General features: G+C 41.8%; 1 protein-coding gene and 1 non-coding gene across 2 annotated transcripts; both read left to right on the forward strand.

The window, feature by feature from the left end:
* The first annotated feature begins 487 nt into the window (after positions 1-487).
* LOC139329315 (gamma-glutamyl hydrolase) lies at positions 488-11,539 on the forward strand. Its single transcript, XM_070959537.1, has 9 exons — positions 488-1,024; positions 2,518-2,632; positions 4,895-4,945; positions 5,858-5,942; positions 6,297-6,435; positions 7,462-7,568; positions 8,653-8,743; positions 9,032-9,169; positions 9,700-11,539. Exons 1-9 carry the CDS (start codon positions 928-930, stop codon positions 9,819-9,821), a joined length of 945 nt encoding a protein of 314 aa, XP_070815638.1. The 5' UTR covers positions 488-927; the 3' UTR covers positions 9,822-11,539.
* On the forward strand, positions 8,377-8,448 carry trnat-cgu (transfer RNA threonine (anticodon CGU)). Its single transcript has one exon. It is a non-coding gene; the product is annotated as a tRNA-Thr (tRNA).
* Positions 11,540-18,178: the final 6,639 nt, after the last annotated feature.

An 18,178-nucleotide genomic window follows, 5' to 3' on the forward strand; every position in this document is an offset into this window, starting at 1 on the left:
CAAGCATTAAGGTATAGTAGTAGTAGTAGTAGTAGTAGTAGTAGTAGTAGTAGTAGTAGTATAAAGTGCATAAAATCAAACGCTGTTTGTTACCTCAGGTGTCGTTTTTCCTGCTCTGCTTTGTTTATATATGAAAGGATTCTGGTGACTACATAAATATTTCAGCCAATAGTTCACCCTTAATCTAACACACTGGACCTCTGCAATGACAACACACTGGGATGTACTCAGCAGCCACGTAATGTTCTAGCACAGGTCAGCCTGTATGACACTGCTGCATCACGTTTTCTCCACTCCAGCAGCACCCTGGAGATTTTAGTTACGACCATCCAAGAAGCCAATTCTGCTGCCTGTCTTCTTTTTTTTTTTTTTTAACATGCAGGGCTGCTTCAGTGTCAGTTGATCTTCTGCTGCTGCAAGAAAACAAAACATTCAGCACTTCCTGTCGTTTTATTTCTGTTGGTGAGGGGGAGTCATTTTGCTCCTCGTGCCGTATTGCTGTGGGACAGGATCTGTAGCTGGAACATTCTACCTGAGCTGCACCTCTGCAGGTGGAGCAGTCCAAGCAGAGGGACGGAGTCTGATCTGGCTGATCTATTTCTATGGAGAAGGCGCGACTAGGAGGAGGCCTCTCTAGCTGAGGTGTGTCTATGAAAGGGAGTTCTGCACGTGACTGACTTGATCCTGTTCAGAATCCTGGACGGAGGTAGAGACAGAGCCTAGAGGAGGACAGCGGGAGAGGAGAGTCAGCGTCTGATCACGCAGCATCATCACCCACAAGGCAGCGTCTTCGCTCGGATCGTCTTTTATTTTTCAGCCCTTCAGGCAAAAAAAAAAAAGAAAAAGCGCGCAAATATTGACATTTCCATCCTCTACCTGCAAGCCAAGCCCGCGCCTCTCATCCTCAGCGCCTTTGTGCCGTTTTGAATGTGTCGGCCGGCTGCAGCGGTGCTCGCGGCGCTGACCGCCTGCCTCCTGTGCGCGGCGGCGGGAAGCCAGCAGCTCAACTACCGCCCGGTCATCGGTAAGATCCAGCCGCAGGGACGGCTGCTTGTGTCCGCGTGTGTCCACGCACAGCCCGGCCGGACACCTCATATAATTCTCATGTAGAATGTTCGAGAAAAGGTGTGTGTGTGTGTGTGTGTGTGTGTGTGTGTGTGTGTGTGTGTGTGTGTGTGTGTGTGTGTGTGGACGGAGAGGATTTTTTTGGAGTGTGTGCGTGCGCGTGCGCATGCCTCCACTGTGTTTTCGGCTGCGCGTGCTGAGTATTATGTCATAATGTAAAAACCTGTACGCAGCGCAGACGAGGTTTAATAACACAGGTTATGATTCTCTGTTTGCGTTCATCTTTGAAATGCTCGCGGATGTTTTAGATACAGAGATACTTCTGCAGCCTCTGCCACCGCTGCCCTCCATATTCTGACCATATATTACAGGTCATCACCGCCATTCATTGAAAATGACGCGTCAGATGTTCTCATTTAGGTTTCAGCACAAAATGATGTGAATTGCAAATCGCAGGAGTCTTTCCAACACGTCGATACGTTTATTTGGTTTAATGGCAACGTTGAGATGATGAAGAGAGGGACAGAAAGAGGTGAATGAATGGAGGATGATGATGTGAATGGATGAAGGGCTGTAGGGGAACCAGTTATGTTTTTGTTTTTTGTTTTTTTGTCTTTCCATTAGGTTTATCAGTAGGGTGACTTGGACCAGTGTTTGTTGTGCTGTATTACATAATATTTTAGGTTTAATTGGTCACTTTGGAGACAAAACACTTATTATACCTTTAAGGCCTGAAAGCGGCCGTCCTGTTAAGTATCTGCAGAAGGAGCAAAGTTTTAAGACAGAACGGGAAGTTCATGCAGCAGCATGATAAGAATGAGAGAAGTGCTTCACGCTGTTATCTGTAGCAGTCTTTGTGGTCTGAACTCAGACTGTGTTTCCAAACCAAAGCCGTGACTCATGATCTGTGTTGATGACTGAAGTAGGATGTGCGTTAACGTGCTGTCCTATGAAGGGTGTAGTGCCTCACCTTGTGCAGGTGTTGATTTGGTGGCAGAGTATCAAAAAGTTTCTTAACTTCCTGTGTGATTAACGTAGCTTGTGTAGTGCAGAGAGGTTACTTCTGAATGTGTTTACTGTAAAACTGTGGTAAACTCAGTAAAATATATATTTAGAAACATTGTTTCAGCATCAAAACCAAAACTCAGTTTTGTGGCTGTGGATGGAAACAGCTGATGGCACAGTCACGAGTCATTAGCACACAGGGCATCGTTTGCTGAAGTTTGTGATGTTTTATGATACACCTGATTTATGATGCGATGCTCCAGAAGCCTTTCTGGACAGGAAGAACAAACATGGGAGTCGCACACGTCACAAGAATGAGCAAGTCAGGACCTGTGGGACATCTGATCTCCTCTTCAGTGGAAATGTTTTCCACATCAGTACACTTTGATCCCCTGCTCTTTGTTTCCTCTTAATCTCTTCTTTGTCGTTACATGTTATTCACTCCAGGTGTGTTGGCGCAGGAAAACCTTCCAGGAGACCAGTTTGCTCGTGGGTCCTCTTACATCGCTGCCTCCTATGTCAAATACCTGGAGGGAGCTGGAGCAAGGGTCGTACCCATCAGGTACGGGGGTCAGGTGTCAGCTCTCAGTCAAACCTGTTGGGTGTTGGGGTGGGACGGGATCCCTGGGGCACATATTTGCGGTTGGGACACTATTGACTGTCTCTGTTTTTGTGTTGTGAGACAAATATGTTGTTTTCCCTGCAGCTCTTTCATAATATATATCTGCTCGTGTTTCGGCAGTTGAAAGCTTTTAATGTGAATCGGCTGCAATAGGCTGTTCTTCTTGCAGTTACAGTAGTGAAATACAGCTCGTTGTGTAAAGACAGCAGATATAAACAGTGAGGTCGTTCTCATTGAGATAAACGTCTGCTGGATTACATGGATGTGTTTGTTTTTCATGAAGATAATAACTTTAAAGGCGTACCGTGCAGGATTTTCCTAAAAAGCAATGTATACACTCACAACAACAATCCCTCCAATCATCATTTATGACGCATTAGAAGTGTGTGGTGGTGTATTTATCTGCAGAGACGCTTTCCTCTGCCTGTATTTTATTGCTCTGGTCGGATGTTTCTGGGCTGTAGCTCCCAGCCAATAACAGCACGCAGTTGAGGTTGGGACTTAAAAAGGTGTCAATCCGTAAGCGGCACGTATCCGAGAGGAAGCTGCGAAAATGTTGGACACACTGCTGAAAACTGTTCGCTTACAAACTTCAGTGGCATTATGATGTAAAGCAGCACGTAGTCCCTTTGTCTCCTTTCGAATGGGTCATTGGCTTTGACAAAACGAGATGTGCAACAATGAAACCCACGTGGTTGTCGGCAAGAATAGAGAGGCTCAGATTACCAAGCGAGCGAGTTCTCAAGGAATAAGAAGAAAACACCAACTCTAAATGATCGCTTTAAAGGAAGCTGTGATCAGTGTTTATCTCGTGTTTGAAACAAAGAGTGCTGGTCTGATCGTGATTTAATATCAAAGATGATGAAGATGATCAGATAAATTACTGCATGATTCAATAAGCTGCCCACATCTGACTGGTTTGTTGATATCATGATAAGGAACAGACAGTTTAATCTAATCACTGTTTTGATTCAGTTCATTAACGGTGGATCAAATTACTCTGCAGAAAGTGAAAGGTTCACTCCACAGAGCATTTTAGCGTCTTTACAGCCTCTAACTTCAACCCTGTCTCCAGCCACAGCAGGAAAGGCTGTAGTATGGCTCCTCATACTTCTTCCTTGGTGATCTACTGACCGTGTTATTCCTTTCATTTACACCGACTCCGCTCACATCAAACTCCGCCAGGCATTGTGACCGATAGCTGCTGTGAATCATATGAGGATCACAGTTTTAAAAAGTGCGCTGTTCATAAGGCTCTGCATTTATATGTGTTTAAGAAAAGTTTGGGAGAAGCTGGATGCAAAAGATTACACGGCCGGGATCTCGAGGAAACACAAGGCCGCCTGCAGGCGATAGAGGAAAAGGCAGGCGGAGCGCCACATTGTCTCTGCAGTCCGAACGGCCTGCGTGGAGAGGGTGTTGAGGTAGTGCTGGGCCACTTTGGCTGCCCTCGGAGCAGGGTAGTGATTGGGATTCAGCTCTCCAGTGGCCATCACATCCTCTTCAGCCTCCTCTTCCTCTGACACTTGTTGCTGTAACTGTGAATAAAGTGTTATCTTAAGTTTGGTGATTCGATGTGGAACAGTTGGTCTGTTTGCACAGTTGAGAGCTGCAAATCGATGTGGTCCAGCTGTTGTCCTTTGAAACGTACAGGCGGTGTTTTGCATTTATTTTCATGTATATTGCATATACGTGGGTTTGCATACAGCGTCTGCCAGTAAAGCCACCACTTTGTTTGTATAAGAAGCGTTTGTACCAGACGTGCTCTCAAACTACAGTGAATCACCATTAAAAACCTTTACTGTGTGTCCTGTAAATTTAAATCTCTACACGTTTAGTGGGTTTTTTGGATAGAAAACCTGCTGGCTAATTACTCTAAGAGCATAAGATCCTGCTTGCACCACCTGTCAAACTGTCACCCACACCTTACTCGCATCAGTTTCAGTCATGGTGCTGGATGTGGGTTCATGTGGGTGGAGGCTATGCAAATGGACAAGCCGTCACTGTATCAGTGGTTCGTATGCTGAGTTATATTATGACTTTTCACTTTTTTGTGTTACCTCTTCCTTATAGTTTGTTATTCATGTGGTTGTTTTCAATAATGTGTAGACATTTTTCTGCTGCTTTAATCAAGAATAATTAATACACTTGTCTTGGACAGTGAATGGGTTTATATGTTTTTCTGTCGCTTTTGTTCACCAGAATCAATCGCACAGAAGAAGAATATGCTAAGATATTCTACTCAATAAATGGGTGAGTCGAGTTCTCTCATCCTTTCCTTTGTTCAGCTGGACATGTGACACGCTGTCTGTCTTTTGTTCTTGTTTTTCCTGTTCTTCAAATGTGATTAATTCAAGCTAACATGCCTTAATCAGTCAGATGTACCACAGGGTAGCCACGCCCTGAAGCATGCCCGCCGATCATCTGTTTTATTCTAAAGGGCCATAATTACAAAATAAACATCATGCTGAATTGGAGTCTTGCAACTGGTGATGAAAAAACAAGTGAGAAGCAGAGTCATTTTCCCATGGACTTCTTTTTGCAACCAGTGAAATTGCCCCCACAAGTGGATACATCCACCCCTGTACCTGTTAACACATGGTCAGCTGATGCTGAGCATGGTTTCAAATCTTTACTTATTTTGCCTTTATTTCAAAATAAGAGCATGCCGTTACACCATGGACTGTATAAATGAAGTGGATGGATCCACTTGTGTAGGCAATTTTACTGGTAGTCTCCCAGCATGCACTGGGGCAGTAGATTCAAGGACATTCAACATTCAAGTTTCATTTTATTTGATAAAATAAGATATATAATTATTATAGAAATTACTGTACATAATGATTGCAGTTTTTTTTTTTTTTGGTATGTTTGGTCATGTCAACACAGTTTCTGAATTTACAAAAAAAGGCTAATTAAGAAGTGGTAATTAAACCTTTGTATCAAAGTTCAGCAATTTATTGGTCTATTACATTACAGCATTGATTCTGAATCTGTCTTGAGGCTCCAAGACAACATGTTTTGGTGTGGTTTGCCAGCTAAAAGGTCAACAGGCTAATTGAGCCAATCAGCAGAGACGGCTGCCAGTTTCTCCAGTTTGAAAGTGATTTGCAATACATAAATATTTGTTTGCCCAAATGTCTAACATGTAAAGTGTCTCCTCAGGTTATTGCTGCCGGGAGGAAATGTAGATATTCAGACATCGCAGTTCAGTCGAGCCGCCAAGATCTTTTACGATTTGGCTCTGAAGGTAAGATGTTTGGCCCGTACAACTCACTGCCAAGAATGACGCTGAAAGACATTATAGGGTCATTTTTAGTGTTAAAACCTGATTAGCTTGGTTCAATGGACCTCTCTCACATACCTTTGTGTACATTCAGAGAGTTTTTGGCTACTTTAATTATTCCTCCTTTTCATACTGGCAGTCGAGAGATACCTTTTTGATGTAATTCCAGTGGAAGTGGTGAGATACATTCCCCCTTTTCTGTCCTCAAACAGTGATATTTGAGCTGCGATTGAGGAACACTTGGGAGAAAAGAGAATTTGGTACTAAAAACACAGTAACACTGTTACTCTGTCATTCCTCACTGTCTAATCTCTGCAGGCCAATGATGCTGGAGACTACTTCCCCATATGGGGAACTTGCCAGGGCTTTCAGCAGCTGTCTGTCCTCACAGCCAACAAAAACCTGCTCACCCTCACTGATACCAAGGCTGTGGCTCTACCTCTGACCCTCACACCAGGTATTCTGGTCTGTCGCTCACATTCAATCAAACAAATTAGGAAAATTTGGAAAACAAGTCAAATGTGTTACACTCAAGTATAAAACAATCTGTCTGTTTTCTTAGTTGAATTTAAGTTTAAGGAAACACTGAAACACCTTCAGGCAGCAGTTCTGTTTGGACCAATCAAGCAGACTGAATGAGAACACCTGAGGGAATGAGCATTTTCAAGAATATGAGCTTTAACAGTCTGGAACTTCACAATTAGGGAGCAATATCTGGAAATAATCTGCTTTGAGCAACTCACAGACCTGGAACACTTTTCCTTTGACAATAAAGAAATCCCCTCTGCTGAAAACCTGCTGGAGAGTAAAATAAGGAGTTAAATTTCCTGCCTTCATTTCCCATCAAGCTGTCATGGTGCTAAATGATCCCAGACAAATGCAACAGGAAGTCGCTCTTAAATAAATGTTGGTGAAAGCAGCGACCTAGCTGTTTACTTTAGCTTTTGTCTGTCTTTGTCATTGCTATCAGTTTTGATTTGACACTGCAGAAAGCAAAATTCAAAATGTTTTGTGCAGATTTCCAAACGATGCAGTGACAGCAAAAATGAAAATGAAATCATCCTAGAAAATTTTCTTAAGAGCAAATATTCCTACTTGCTTCACCTTTGCTGTTGAGATCCCTTGTCGAGCCTCAGAAGTACCTCTCGTGGTGCTAAATGTGGGCAGATGTGGGTGGATCCCATGCAAATCAGACGTCTATGACCAAACAGTCATTTCACTTTATGCAAAACCTTTAAGCCCACTGCAGTCATAGAAAGAACAATAACATAATATATGACACTTACTAAGTTTAAGAAGTGTTTTATGCCATCTGTACCTTAGCCCTGATCCTCCTGACAAAGGACAAATTCCAACAATAACTCCGTATTAAACAGCTTTTTCTAATTAACTTTAAAAGTGAATGTAACTTCCTGTCTACCGTACTGTGTGAACTGCTTGTCTGAACCTCCTTCCTCACCACACATCTGTATCTGTCCTCCAGCGGCCCAGTCCAGCCGTCTGTTCCGGAGTTTTCCCAAAGATCTGCTGCGGTCTCTGTCCGAGGAAAACATCACTTCCAACTTCCACAGCTGGAGTCTGTCTGTGCAGGTATTTTCTGCTCCCCTCTTTTTGTTTCCCTTTTTTTGTGTAGCTGGGGCGTCAGTATGCTTCAGACAAAGACCAACAACCTGATATGCATCATCAGTGTTCAGCCGAGCGCAACACCATAAATAGTTTAGTCCAAAAGTCTGCAGTTCATTGTGCCTTGCTTCACCCTGCTGGAGAAATTTATCATTCAGATTGGATATAAACACACTCAAGAGAAACTTTAAAGGCATGGGGACTGAACCCATGATTGTTTGCTTACAAACTGCAAAGTGACCACCATGCCACTGCCAAAGACTTTCCAACTGTAAGGAACTGCATTCAGCTCGTAACTGGTCCTCCACAATGAATGTAGAACTAAACCAATTCCCAAGTCGTGTGTCAAGTTAGAGCTTCTATGATTTCTAAAAAAGATAACGGCTTCAGCTCCCGTCCATGCCTTCAAAATCATGTTCAAAAGTTTATGTTGAATGAGTTATAGAAATAAACAAGCTGTGTGTTAGGATGTCAGTCTTGGAAAGTCAGCTTCCCCAGTTAAAGGGGATGAATACATGGGTGAGAGGAGCCTCCAAACCATGTGCAAAGATCTGACAAACACTTTGTCTGAAGCACACTGATGCAATAAATAAAGAGGTACATTGACCACATTTACTTTTTTCACATTAATTATTTCAGGGAGTTAGATGAACTTTGAAGTGTTGACACGACAAACACCTTTCCACTGGGCCACCATGCCTGCGTGAGGTGGAAATGAAGGCTAATGATATACAATCTCACGGCTCATCTACTTAGCTGCTGGAAGGCATTGACAGGCGTGGTGGCCAAGTGGTAAGGTGTTGGTCTCGTAAACCAAAGATCATGGGTTCGATCCCCATCCATGCCTTGAAATGTAAGAGCCTTGTATCTTTAAGCTACACATGGTTCTTACTGGGATTGAGAAAGAAGTTCAAATACAACCCATTTTAGTGTGTTTTATTAAAGAAATGTCAGCTCAACATGTGAACTTTTAGAATTTATTGTAGATAAAAACTGTATGTTCTTACTGTGGATCACTGAGTTTGCTGACACTCTGCCGTTGAACCAACAGAACTACAGCCGAAATTCCAGGCTGAAGAGGTTTTACAGGGTCCTGTCCACTAACAACGACGGGAAGAAGGAATTCATCTCCACCATGGAAGGTACCGTTCACCACTGACTGCACTGCAGTTTGAGTGTCATGTCATTCATGTAGTTCACTGTACAGCCGTCATAAACACAAAAAGTTAGTGCAACAAATGACTGAAGTCAGCATTTCCAGCATTCACCACTGTCCACCAGATGGCACCATCACCCAATAAGTTTACTGATTTTGTTATCATATTAATGCGATGCTGATTGGTCAGATTCAAGATGAGAAAGAAGTTGAGTTGCACAACTTTTCAATGCATGAATTGAGTTTTCTTTCTTTTATTTGTGCTTGTCCTCAGCCTCCCGCTACCCGTTTTATGCAGTGCAGTGGCATCCTGAGAAAAGCACCTTTGAGTGGATAGATAAGCCGGGCATGGTTCACTCCACGTCTGCAATAAGAGCCTGCTTCTACACTGCCAGCTTCTTTGTCTCTGAAGGTAACGTGGTACACCTTTATGCTGCTCTGTCAGACTGTTACCGTCACTGTTTGTCTACTTCGTGTCTTGCTCGCGTCATAGTAGGACGGATAGTTCACTGCTTTCACCGAAAAATGTGCTGGAAAGTCAGTCTGAGCCTTTTTTTGCCTGCTTAAACAGATTTTCTGCTCCTCCTGCAGATTTCAACAGTCTTCACCAGTTTTCAAATTCTCCACCATGCTGGCTTAAAATGAATCACATAAATTGATTATGCCGTTTTCTCATGGTTGGCTACAGAATTATAGATGTAGACTATTTGATCTAAACTGCCAGAACGCTTGAATTGTGCAAGTGCAACTGAACTGAAGTGACACGTGCACAAATCAAATAAATGCAGTCGATGAAGGTCTGCACACGTGTAAGACAGAGAGAAGCAAATGCTCTGAGCTCATTTAATATTCGCACAGTCTTTGTGTGCGTTATGAATGAGACAGAGCGTCTCTGTATGGGCGAAGCGCCACACTCTGCTTTGTCTCTGCACTCTCCTCCAGCCATGAAGAATCAGCACTGCTTCTCCAGCCCTGTGGAGGAAGAGCGAGCTCTCATCTACAACTTCTCTCCGGTCTACAGAGGCATCCACGCCGTCTTCGTGCAGAACTATTACTTCGATTGATGGGCAGCACTGAAGACTGAAACAGGCTCGGTCCAGTCAGAATTTATTAATAACAGAAGATATCGACTCCAGTTTAAAACCAAACTTGATGGTGCAGTAGCCTCAAACAATTAGCAATTGACCTGATTTGCAGAGTAATATCAAACACAGACAGCACAGTGATGAAGAAAATAAAACAAAATGTTATATTCAGAAAACAGAAAGAAGAAGACTTAAACAAAATTCAAATTCATATACATACATTTGTAGAAAGGTACAAAAATTAAACACATACTGTAAGCGAAAATTACATTTTCTGATTTAAGAATAACAATGGCATTCAGAAGAAGCTGCAAGTACAATGGTTAAAAAAAGTCAACATGAGTTTATATTTTAGAATATGTCAGATTTTAGCCCATTTACACTCATATAAGAGCATTTATATCCTGTCACACACTCCATAGCTTTTGGGACCGTACAGGAACTATGTTCTAACTCCAGAATAGTATCGGCCTCATTACGACAAACTTAATCAAAGAAAACATAAAAAATACTTAAAAGAATGTGATCTAAGTTCCAGCTTTCAGCACAAGCTTGTTTAAGTATAATAATCACTGAATTCCAAAAGATTTTTACAAGTTGCTCTTAGCTGCAACCAGAAAGAACCAGAAATGTTTGTTTTGTCAGTCCTGAGGAAAATACCACTTAAGTCCATGCTTGAACGTGGATAACCAGTAAAGTCTCACTGCTGTGTTTTCGGCCCCTGAGGCTCAGTCAGACTGTGACAAAGTGCTGTTTCAATATGTGAAATCGTGAATGCGGCTCTTTAACATTCCCCCTGCAGAAATGGAACCCCACATCGCCCCCTACAGGACTGCACAGGTTACTCATCCATCTGTATGATGTACAGCAGTGAGAGTGGCTGCCAATGAGAAATGAAAATTTAATGACCAATTTATCTTTCTTAAAGAACTGCTCTCATGTTTTGAGGTTGTGTAGTCATCACTCACAGAACTCCATTGATGAGTCTTGGCAAAGAGTTCGTGCTTAAATGATTGTATTTGTGTGTCTCTGTGAGGACATATTTTGTGTGCCGTGCTATCAGAGAAACGTACACATCGCTACAGATTATCAGGAGAGTTTTTACAGTGAAGCTTTGTTTTACAGTTTTCAGCAGGCTAAAGTCACGATTTTCCTGTTATACCAGAGGGACATCAACAGTGTTCTTCATGGGAGAAGTGGACTGTATGCAGTTTATGATTGTCTGATTTTAAAATGTAACCATGGACGTCGTCATCGAGACATTTTCTTCAGCAGCCGCCGTTCTTAAACAAGGATACCAAACCAATAAAGCTCATCATTTTTGTTTTTTAACAGTTTCATCAGATAAATAACTTGTTTTGCAGTCTGGTTTAAAATGCCTTTGACACATTTTGCATCCCACCCACTGAAACATTGTTTCTTGCAGCAAGAGAAATCAATACAAAGTCCTCTATTGCCAAAATAAAGAAAAAAAGTGAAAAACAGTGTTTTCACTTTCGTTAATAAAAACCTAAAACGATCAACAAATGAACTGCTTGTCCAAAAGCTGCTTTGTAACATTCTGTATTACATTTAGTTCATCTTAGTGGTTTTGGAGACATGCATCGATTGCACAAATGATTGTACCAGTGTGGTTGTTTGTTTGACCGTTTGCCAGATGATCAGCCAATAAACGAAGTCCAGTGTAAAGAAGGAAAGTCTGGAGTTTCCATTTCCTGTTAGTCCCAACATCTGCCCTCATGAGGCCGCCTGACAGACGATGTGATTTCACAAAATGTGACACTGCTGCTCATTCGACATGCCGTCTTTATCCTGGTCAAAAAGCAGGTTAAGTTAAAGAGTGAAACCTGGTGGCACCATGAATCTGGAACAAGTGGTCCTGTATTAATATACATTGTTCATGTAATCAAACCTTTAAACAGCTTCTGTACTTCAAAATGTGGGTTTAAATCTTCACTGTCTAATAAAAAATACTCATCACTAAATGCACAAAACCAAGAAAAATGAGATTTTTTTTTAGGTTTAGTAGTCACTTTAACACTCAAAAAACTTTCCAGGGCCTTTAATTAACTTAGATTTAGTGGTTGTTTGCATTAGTCTGTGTTGACATCATGTCATTCAGCATGAACCACTCTTGTATCGTGTGTAAAAGAAGGCTCCACTAGATGGTGCCATGATACCACTGAATGTATGCTGACAGCTCAAGCAATAACAGTGTAGAGCCTTCTGGCAGTGTGTGCAGACTTCATATCCAGGTGACGTTAGTTCAACAGCACAAAATTAAAAGCTATGTAAACTATTTTAATATGGTGATTTTTGTTAGTTTCTTGAGTTTCTTTGAATATGGTCAACCTTTCAATCCACACTGACACACTTTGAGTAAATTCTGTGAAACAGAATATGATTTTTATGGGCAGAAGAAACATTCATAGCATTGATACACATGCACTAGAAAGCTTTGGGATCTAAAGTAGAATAAAAAAAAGTGAGATGAGACTGAGAGCATAAAAGAATGAATGAAAATCTCAGTATGATTAAGAAATACTTCAATTTCTCGTCAAGTGGAAAAACCTTGGACACTATTGTGTGCAAACAAGGTAAACGCCATCTGCTGAGGAGGCTTATGTGCTCTGACTGAAAGATACAAAATATAGTCAAAAAACATTTTCAATATCAAGAATGAACTTTTAGTAAAGTGCTCATAATGGTAAATGGAAAAAAATGTCAATTTTAACATCATGATACATTGTGATACAACGAAAAGCTGCCAAATGGATCTTGCGGTGAGACTGCGCCTGGCAGCTGGACTTGGTCTTTTCATGCTGTCGAATGTAATGATTACAGATGCAGATCCCAGATTTTTCTAGAAAAATCTACAAAGGCCCCTTACTGATGATTAGACACTTCATTTCCTGCACTCTGGTGACTTTTTATACATGTGGACAACCACAGAACTTACCTGACAGCAAATCAACTTGGGGTGGAATAGTTTTAAAAACACAAAATCCAAGCACCAGAAAACAATGTTATATATTGGAGTGGACAAGTACAAGTCCCCCCAGTCCCAAAGAGCCTAAACTTCATCTATACGTCGAATGTGAAACTCTGCATGTCCAGGCCTAGATAACATTTCCTTCCAACATAAAGTGCATCACAGTTAGATTAGATTAGCTTGTTTAATGTCAAAACAAAGACAGCCATTGAGGTCTGCTCGCTGTGCAGTTCAGTGTTTCCCCTGGCAACATTTTGCCAGAAAAGAAAACAAAGTCCCGCAATCAATAATCTGTGAGGTGGTCTTAAACCTCAGGCTGAGCTGTTATGACTCACTCTTTTTCTCATCTTGACATTGCCATAAAACACAACATGTTAAGCATGATCAGAAGGTGGGCGCACCCTGTCCAACACCAAACAGGATGCAGCAAACCGGGTCGTTACTTTGAGAAAAAAACTAGAACATCATCAACGTAGACTGTGAATTAACCGATTCAGCATAATCTGATCCACTAACCAGCCCTTCATGAGAAATCTCAATTTATGGGTCAGTTCGCCTCTCATTCCCACTAAAATAGCGCAGCTAAACAACGGAGGCTGGTTTGTATGGAAATACAGTTTATCTTTATGGATTATTTTGATGCCGAATTGACAAGAAGCCTGTTGATATGTGACACCCTTTATCTCGTGTTCCTGGAGTAATTTGTTCCAACAGACACTTAAGGAATTGTTAATAACTCTTATTTATTAAAGGGAGTTTGGCATAAGGTTACTCCATACAGCTGTATGACGATGACTGCTGTTGATCACTACTTATTTTCCTGATTAATGGTTTAATAATGTGCGTATTGATTGCTGATTATGGCTGATCAGGCTAATTATCAGCTAATTGAACTTCTAAAGGCAATATGCGGTAAATGGTTGCCCTTTGTAAAATATTCTCCTAATTAAACACGATGTGCTTGATGGTGTAATGACTCTGTGTAAAAGTTGAAAGCTCAGATTTCTCGTTGCCGCTTCTCTTTTTATAACTCACTTTAACATTTATTCACCCAGGAACAGCTAATATTTCTCTGTATAATATGACCTCCCTTTTCTGTCAGCTGCCGTGCCTGCGGTGCATTTATTGGCTTTTCGCAGAAGATTTCAGGCCAGTTGGAGGAGTTAAACCTGTGACTTATTTATTCAACCCAGCTAAGTGTAATCATAAGTGCACTGCTCTTATGTTGAATGAAGTGACAGTGCAGGATCGGAGAAGACAGAAAGAGACCAGAGAGGTACAGGTAATGAAAATATCAGTCAGAGCAAAAGTAACGAATTCAGACACTTATGGTCTCTCTCTCTCACGGATCATCACTGATCTTGCACTTCCACTTTTAACTATAACGTTCACCTTGTTTTCCAACGTTGCTTATAGCTTTGCTAGCCAGCACCACCAAGCTAACGTTAGTAGAAGCAAGCAGGGCCACTTCAGGCCTGTGAGATTTCTGCTCCCATAATCTGAGCTGGTGTAACATTACATTGATGTTCCCTGCGCTACCAAACAATCGTGAATGCATCGCTTCAAATAGCAGCATGTGGGACTTGGGAGTGACTGTTATATTCTGCTGAGCTGGAGAAGCGGCTCTGAAACTGTTTTCCCTCAGACATGGACAGCGATACAAATATTTACTCAGGCATAAACTGTTTGCTGGACACCACTATTTTCTACATTGTACATAACAGCCTCGGCCACTGATCCTTAGATAGCATGTGCACTTGTGTGCTTGGTACTCCAATGCGTGACTGTAGATTAAATGACTTGCATTGACAACACATCAGCTTTACACTCACATTTGACCGCTTTACACCCAGGCCGACTCACACACATGCACCAACATTTCAGTCAGTTCATGGCTGGAGCTTCAAGGACCTTCAGAAAAATAAGTAGCATTTCCCTGCAAGATGTCTTAAGCAGAGAGGAGAGGAGGAGAAAGAGGAGAGTGGAGTGAATTGGAGAAGAGTGGAGATGGAGGATGGAGAGGAGAGAAAATGATAGAGGGCGCAAGGACAGGAAGAAGTGGGGGGCTGTTCAGACAAAGTTGGAAAGGAAGGCTGGAAGAGGGAATGAATGAAGCGAGAGGGGAATTAGGCACCCAGCCAGCATGCCGATGTGGACACACATGAGTTTGATGGGCCATATTTGTCCGCTGGCTGCAAACAGGCCTAATGTGTGTCTGCCCATGTGGAGGTTAATGGGGCCAAGCTGAGTACAAGTGGGGTCTGTGTGAGCAATGATCCTTGGGTTTCACATGAGCTGTTGCTTGTGTTCACTTACAGTATGTGGGCTAATTGACTGGAGGACAGCAGCTGCATGTGGGTCAAAACTATGTCCCAAGTGTTACATCTGTTGAATACATCAGTTCTCTTGTAACCGGTACATTATACTAAAGTCCTGGCATTGATTAAATGGTAAAATTACATAAAGTTATGTAAAAAATCTTGGCTGTCTACAATTACTAATTACTAAAAAAAAATGACTAAAGTCCTGGCATTGTAATTGATAAAATTACATAATTATAAAAAAAAATCCTTCATGCCTTAAAATGTCTGAGATGTAACTCTACAGCTTTGCCCTCATTTAGCATTCGTTGATCTGCGAATATGCACCCCACCTCTATCTCCACCCAACCCTCTGCCGCTTACCTGCAGCTCAAGCGAACCTGCTCACCTTTGACTGCGACTCGTCGTTGCTTTGCAATGATTTTGTGTTGCAGGTCGTCAGGCACATTAGCTGGCTCCACATTAACATATCAAACATGTTCAGCTCCTTTTACTTTTTATTTGCTGAAATCTCTCAGCAAATGGCTGCAGGAGTTTTGCACATGCTCAAACAAAGCCTCGCCTTTGGTAGTGCCATGCAAAGACCTCAAGTGTTCCTTCATGCTTCTGTCAGAATGTGAAAGCTGCTTGTTGGGCAAAACAATCTGTATCTGCTTTGCCATTTTTACCGTGATGCATGACATCGATGACACATCGTGCCTGTGTTGCGTTCACCCTGACCACATTGCAAAATGCTTAGTGCTCACTGCCTGATGACTTAAAATTCAATTCAAGGCTGAGTGCCGGGTAACCCCCTCCCTCTGCTATTGTAGCTGTTACACATGCTTTCCACACAAATGTAATAGTATGGTATTTGATGAATGATGCTCAGTGTTTTTAATTAAATACTGAATCGAATGATGACTGCAACCAGTTTCATGTTTGTTCCCCACGACCCATTAATTACACACAGATTTCCTCTCATCAATTCATGAAATAACTCAATTTCCTCTGCATTACTGAAGCACAAGGGCACATGGGATCCAATCGGAATATTTGGAGTTTATTAAATGATTGAGTGCGGTGGGTCGTGATGGCATGTATGCGTCATAATCTTCATCAGACGTTTTTACGACTTGCCGTGGAGCTTCAATCATTTCAAACATTACCTCTTGAATACACACACACACACACACACACACACACACACACAAACATAGGTATACACACAACCACACACAAACAAGAATAATTCCTATCATCATCATCATCATCATCATCATCATCATCATCATCATCATCATCATCATCATCATCATCCTCTTCTTGGCAGTATCTCAACAGCATTCATCTTCAGGCCTCATTAACCAAAAGACAGGGATTTCAGGATCATATGAAGGCACATAAGCACGCATATATACTGCGCACACACAGGTGCAGTGATGTATAGAATCACAAAAATGCACATGTGTAATGTATACAAATACTCATTCATGTGAATCGCATATGCACAGACACACTCTTGTGCACACGCAATCACAGGCACATACACACTCCTGCACAGACACCTGCAGCGTGCAGAACAGTGCTGATCCATAATGTGCACCCAACCCGTAACATATAATGACTGCATGCCAGCCTGCATTATACACCATCCACATCGTCATACATCATGGTGTCTGTGCCTTAAAAGGTAGTAATAAGATGTATATGGAGGGCATTTTTAGGGATGATGGTTTCAGAACTGCTGCAGCTACATCCCCACATCAAACTAAGAGAAATAGATTTAATTTTATACAAGGAGGGAGAAGCTTCTAAAATATTTTTCTGCATACATGACAATGGATTTTATGCCTTTGAGTAATGGGTTGGTACTTGTTAGACAGGCAAAGTGAGGTAATGGAACTTCAACTCAAGCTCCGAGCTGGAAAACCTTGGACAATTGCTATCACTCTGTTTGTTGGTTAATGTCCAGAATGCTCAGCCTCGGTCGTGAACGCTGGGGTTTGACCAAGGTCACTCTGGAAGATGTCAAAAATCACAAACTGTAAAGAGGAGGAGAGGATGGCTGAGCTCTTTTTCTTATGTCCAGAGAAATAAGGATGTGTGCAGATTCAACAGGGTAAAGCTCGTAAAGCCCAGTATTCCACAGTGATGCGCTCCCAACTGATGAAAACCAAGTTTACTGACACAGAGAAAGGGACAAAAGAGTGAAGAAACGACTAATTGTCAACAAAAGGGAGCCAAATGCATTTTAATCAAGAAGCCCGGATCTAGCAGGTTTTCCATTTCTTCTGACAGAAATCTGGTTAATTCAAACCTTTGCTTCACCTCAAAATTGATTTGCTGCTTGTGATAATCAGGGTGAACATATGACCACACTGAGATACTACAGTATGTGCACCCTTTCAGGCCTCTCCTTTACCAAAATGTCATTTTTCAAACTTTCATGCCATCAGCTTCAGGCGCTTCCAAAAAGCATACATTATATATTATATAACAGAGAGTAAACTAGTTAGCAGGAACGTCTCAATGGGCCACAGCAACGGTATCAATCCCTGAATAATGGGCAAACAGCTGCAATAATTTCTACTAAGTCAACTTCCCCTTGCGCCCTGTAACCCTTATTAATTATTTAAATAGGTGGAGGGGGACCTATAAAGCTTAATTAAAACCTGGAGAAGATGATTGAGGCACAAAGCAACTCAGTGTTGTGTCTCAATAAGTGGAATAAATACTCTGCAGGACCTGAAGACTGATCCAAACACATAATACAAAAGATCAGAACAGGAAAACAATCATGAAGGGATTCATTCACGGGTCTCATCAGAGGTTAGAATCCACTGGATCACATTCCAGCACAGTTTAAGAGATTCTGCTCGTAGATCTACGGCCCTTCTTCTGCTCTTTATCATATAATTGGATGTCTTGACTGAGGACCTGTAGCTGTTGTGGGGTTAAACATGTAGATAAACTTCACAGCGCTAGAGATGAGACATTATAGCTGATATAGGCTCGAGGCTGTCAAGTAGGACAAATGCCAA

Source organism: Chaetodon trifascialis, chromosome 3 (assembly GCF_039877785.1).
Source record: "Chaetodon trifascialis isolate fChaTrf1 chromosome 3, fChaTrf1.hap1, whole genome shotgun sequence".
Lineage (NCBI taxonomy): Eukaryota > Metazoa > Chordata > Actinopteri > Chaetodontiformes > Chaetodontidae > Chaetodon > Chaetodon trifascialis.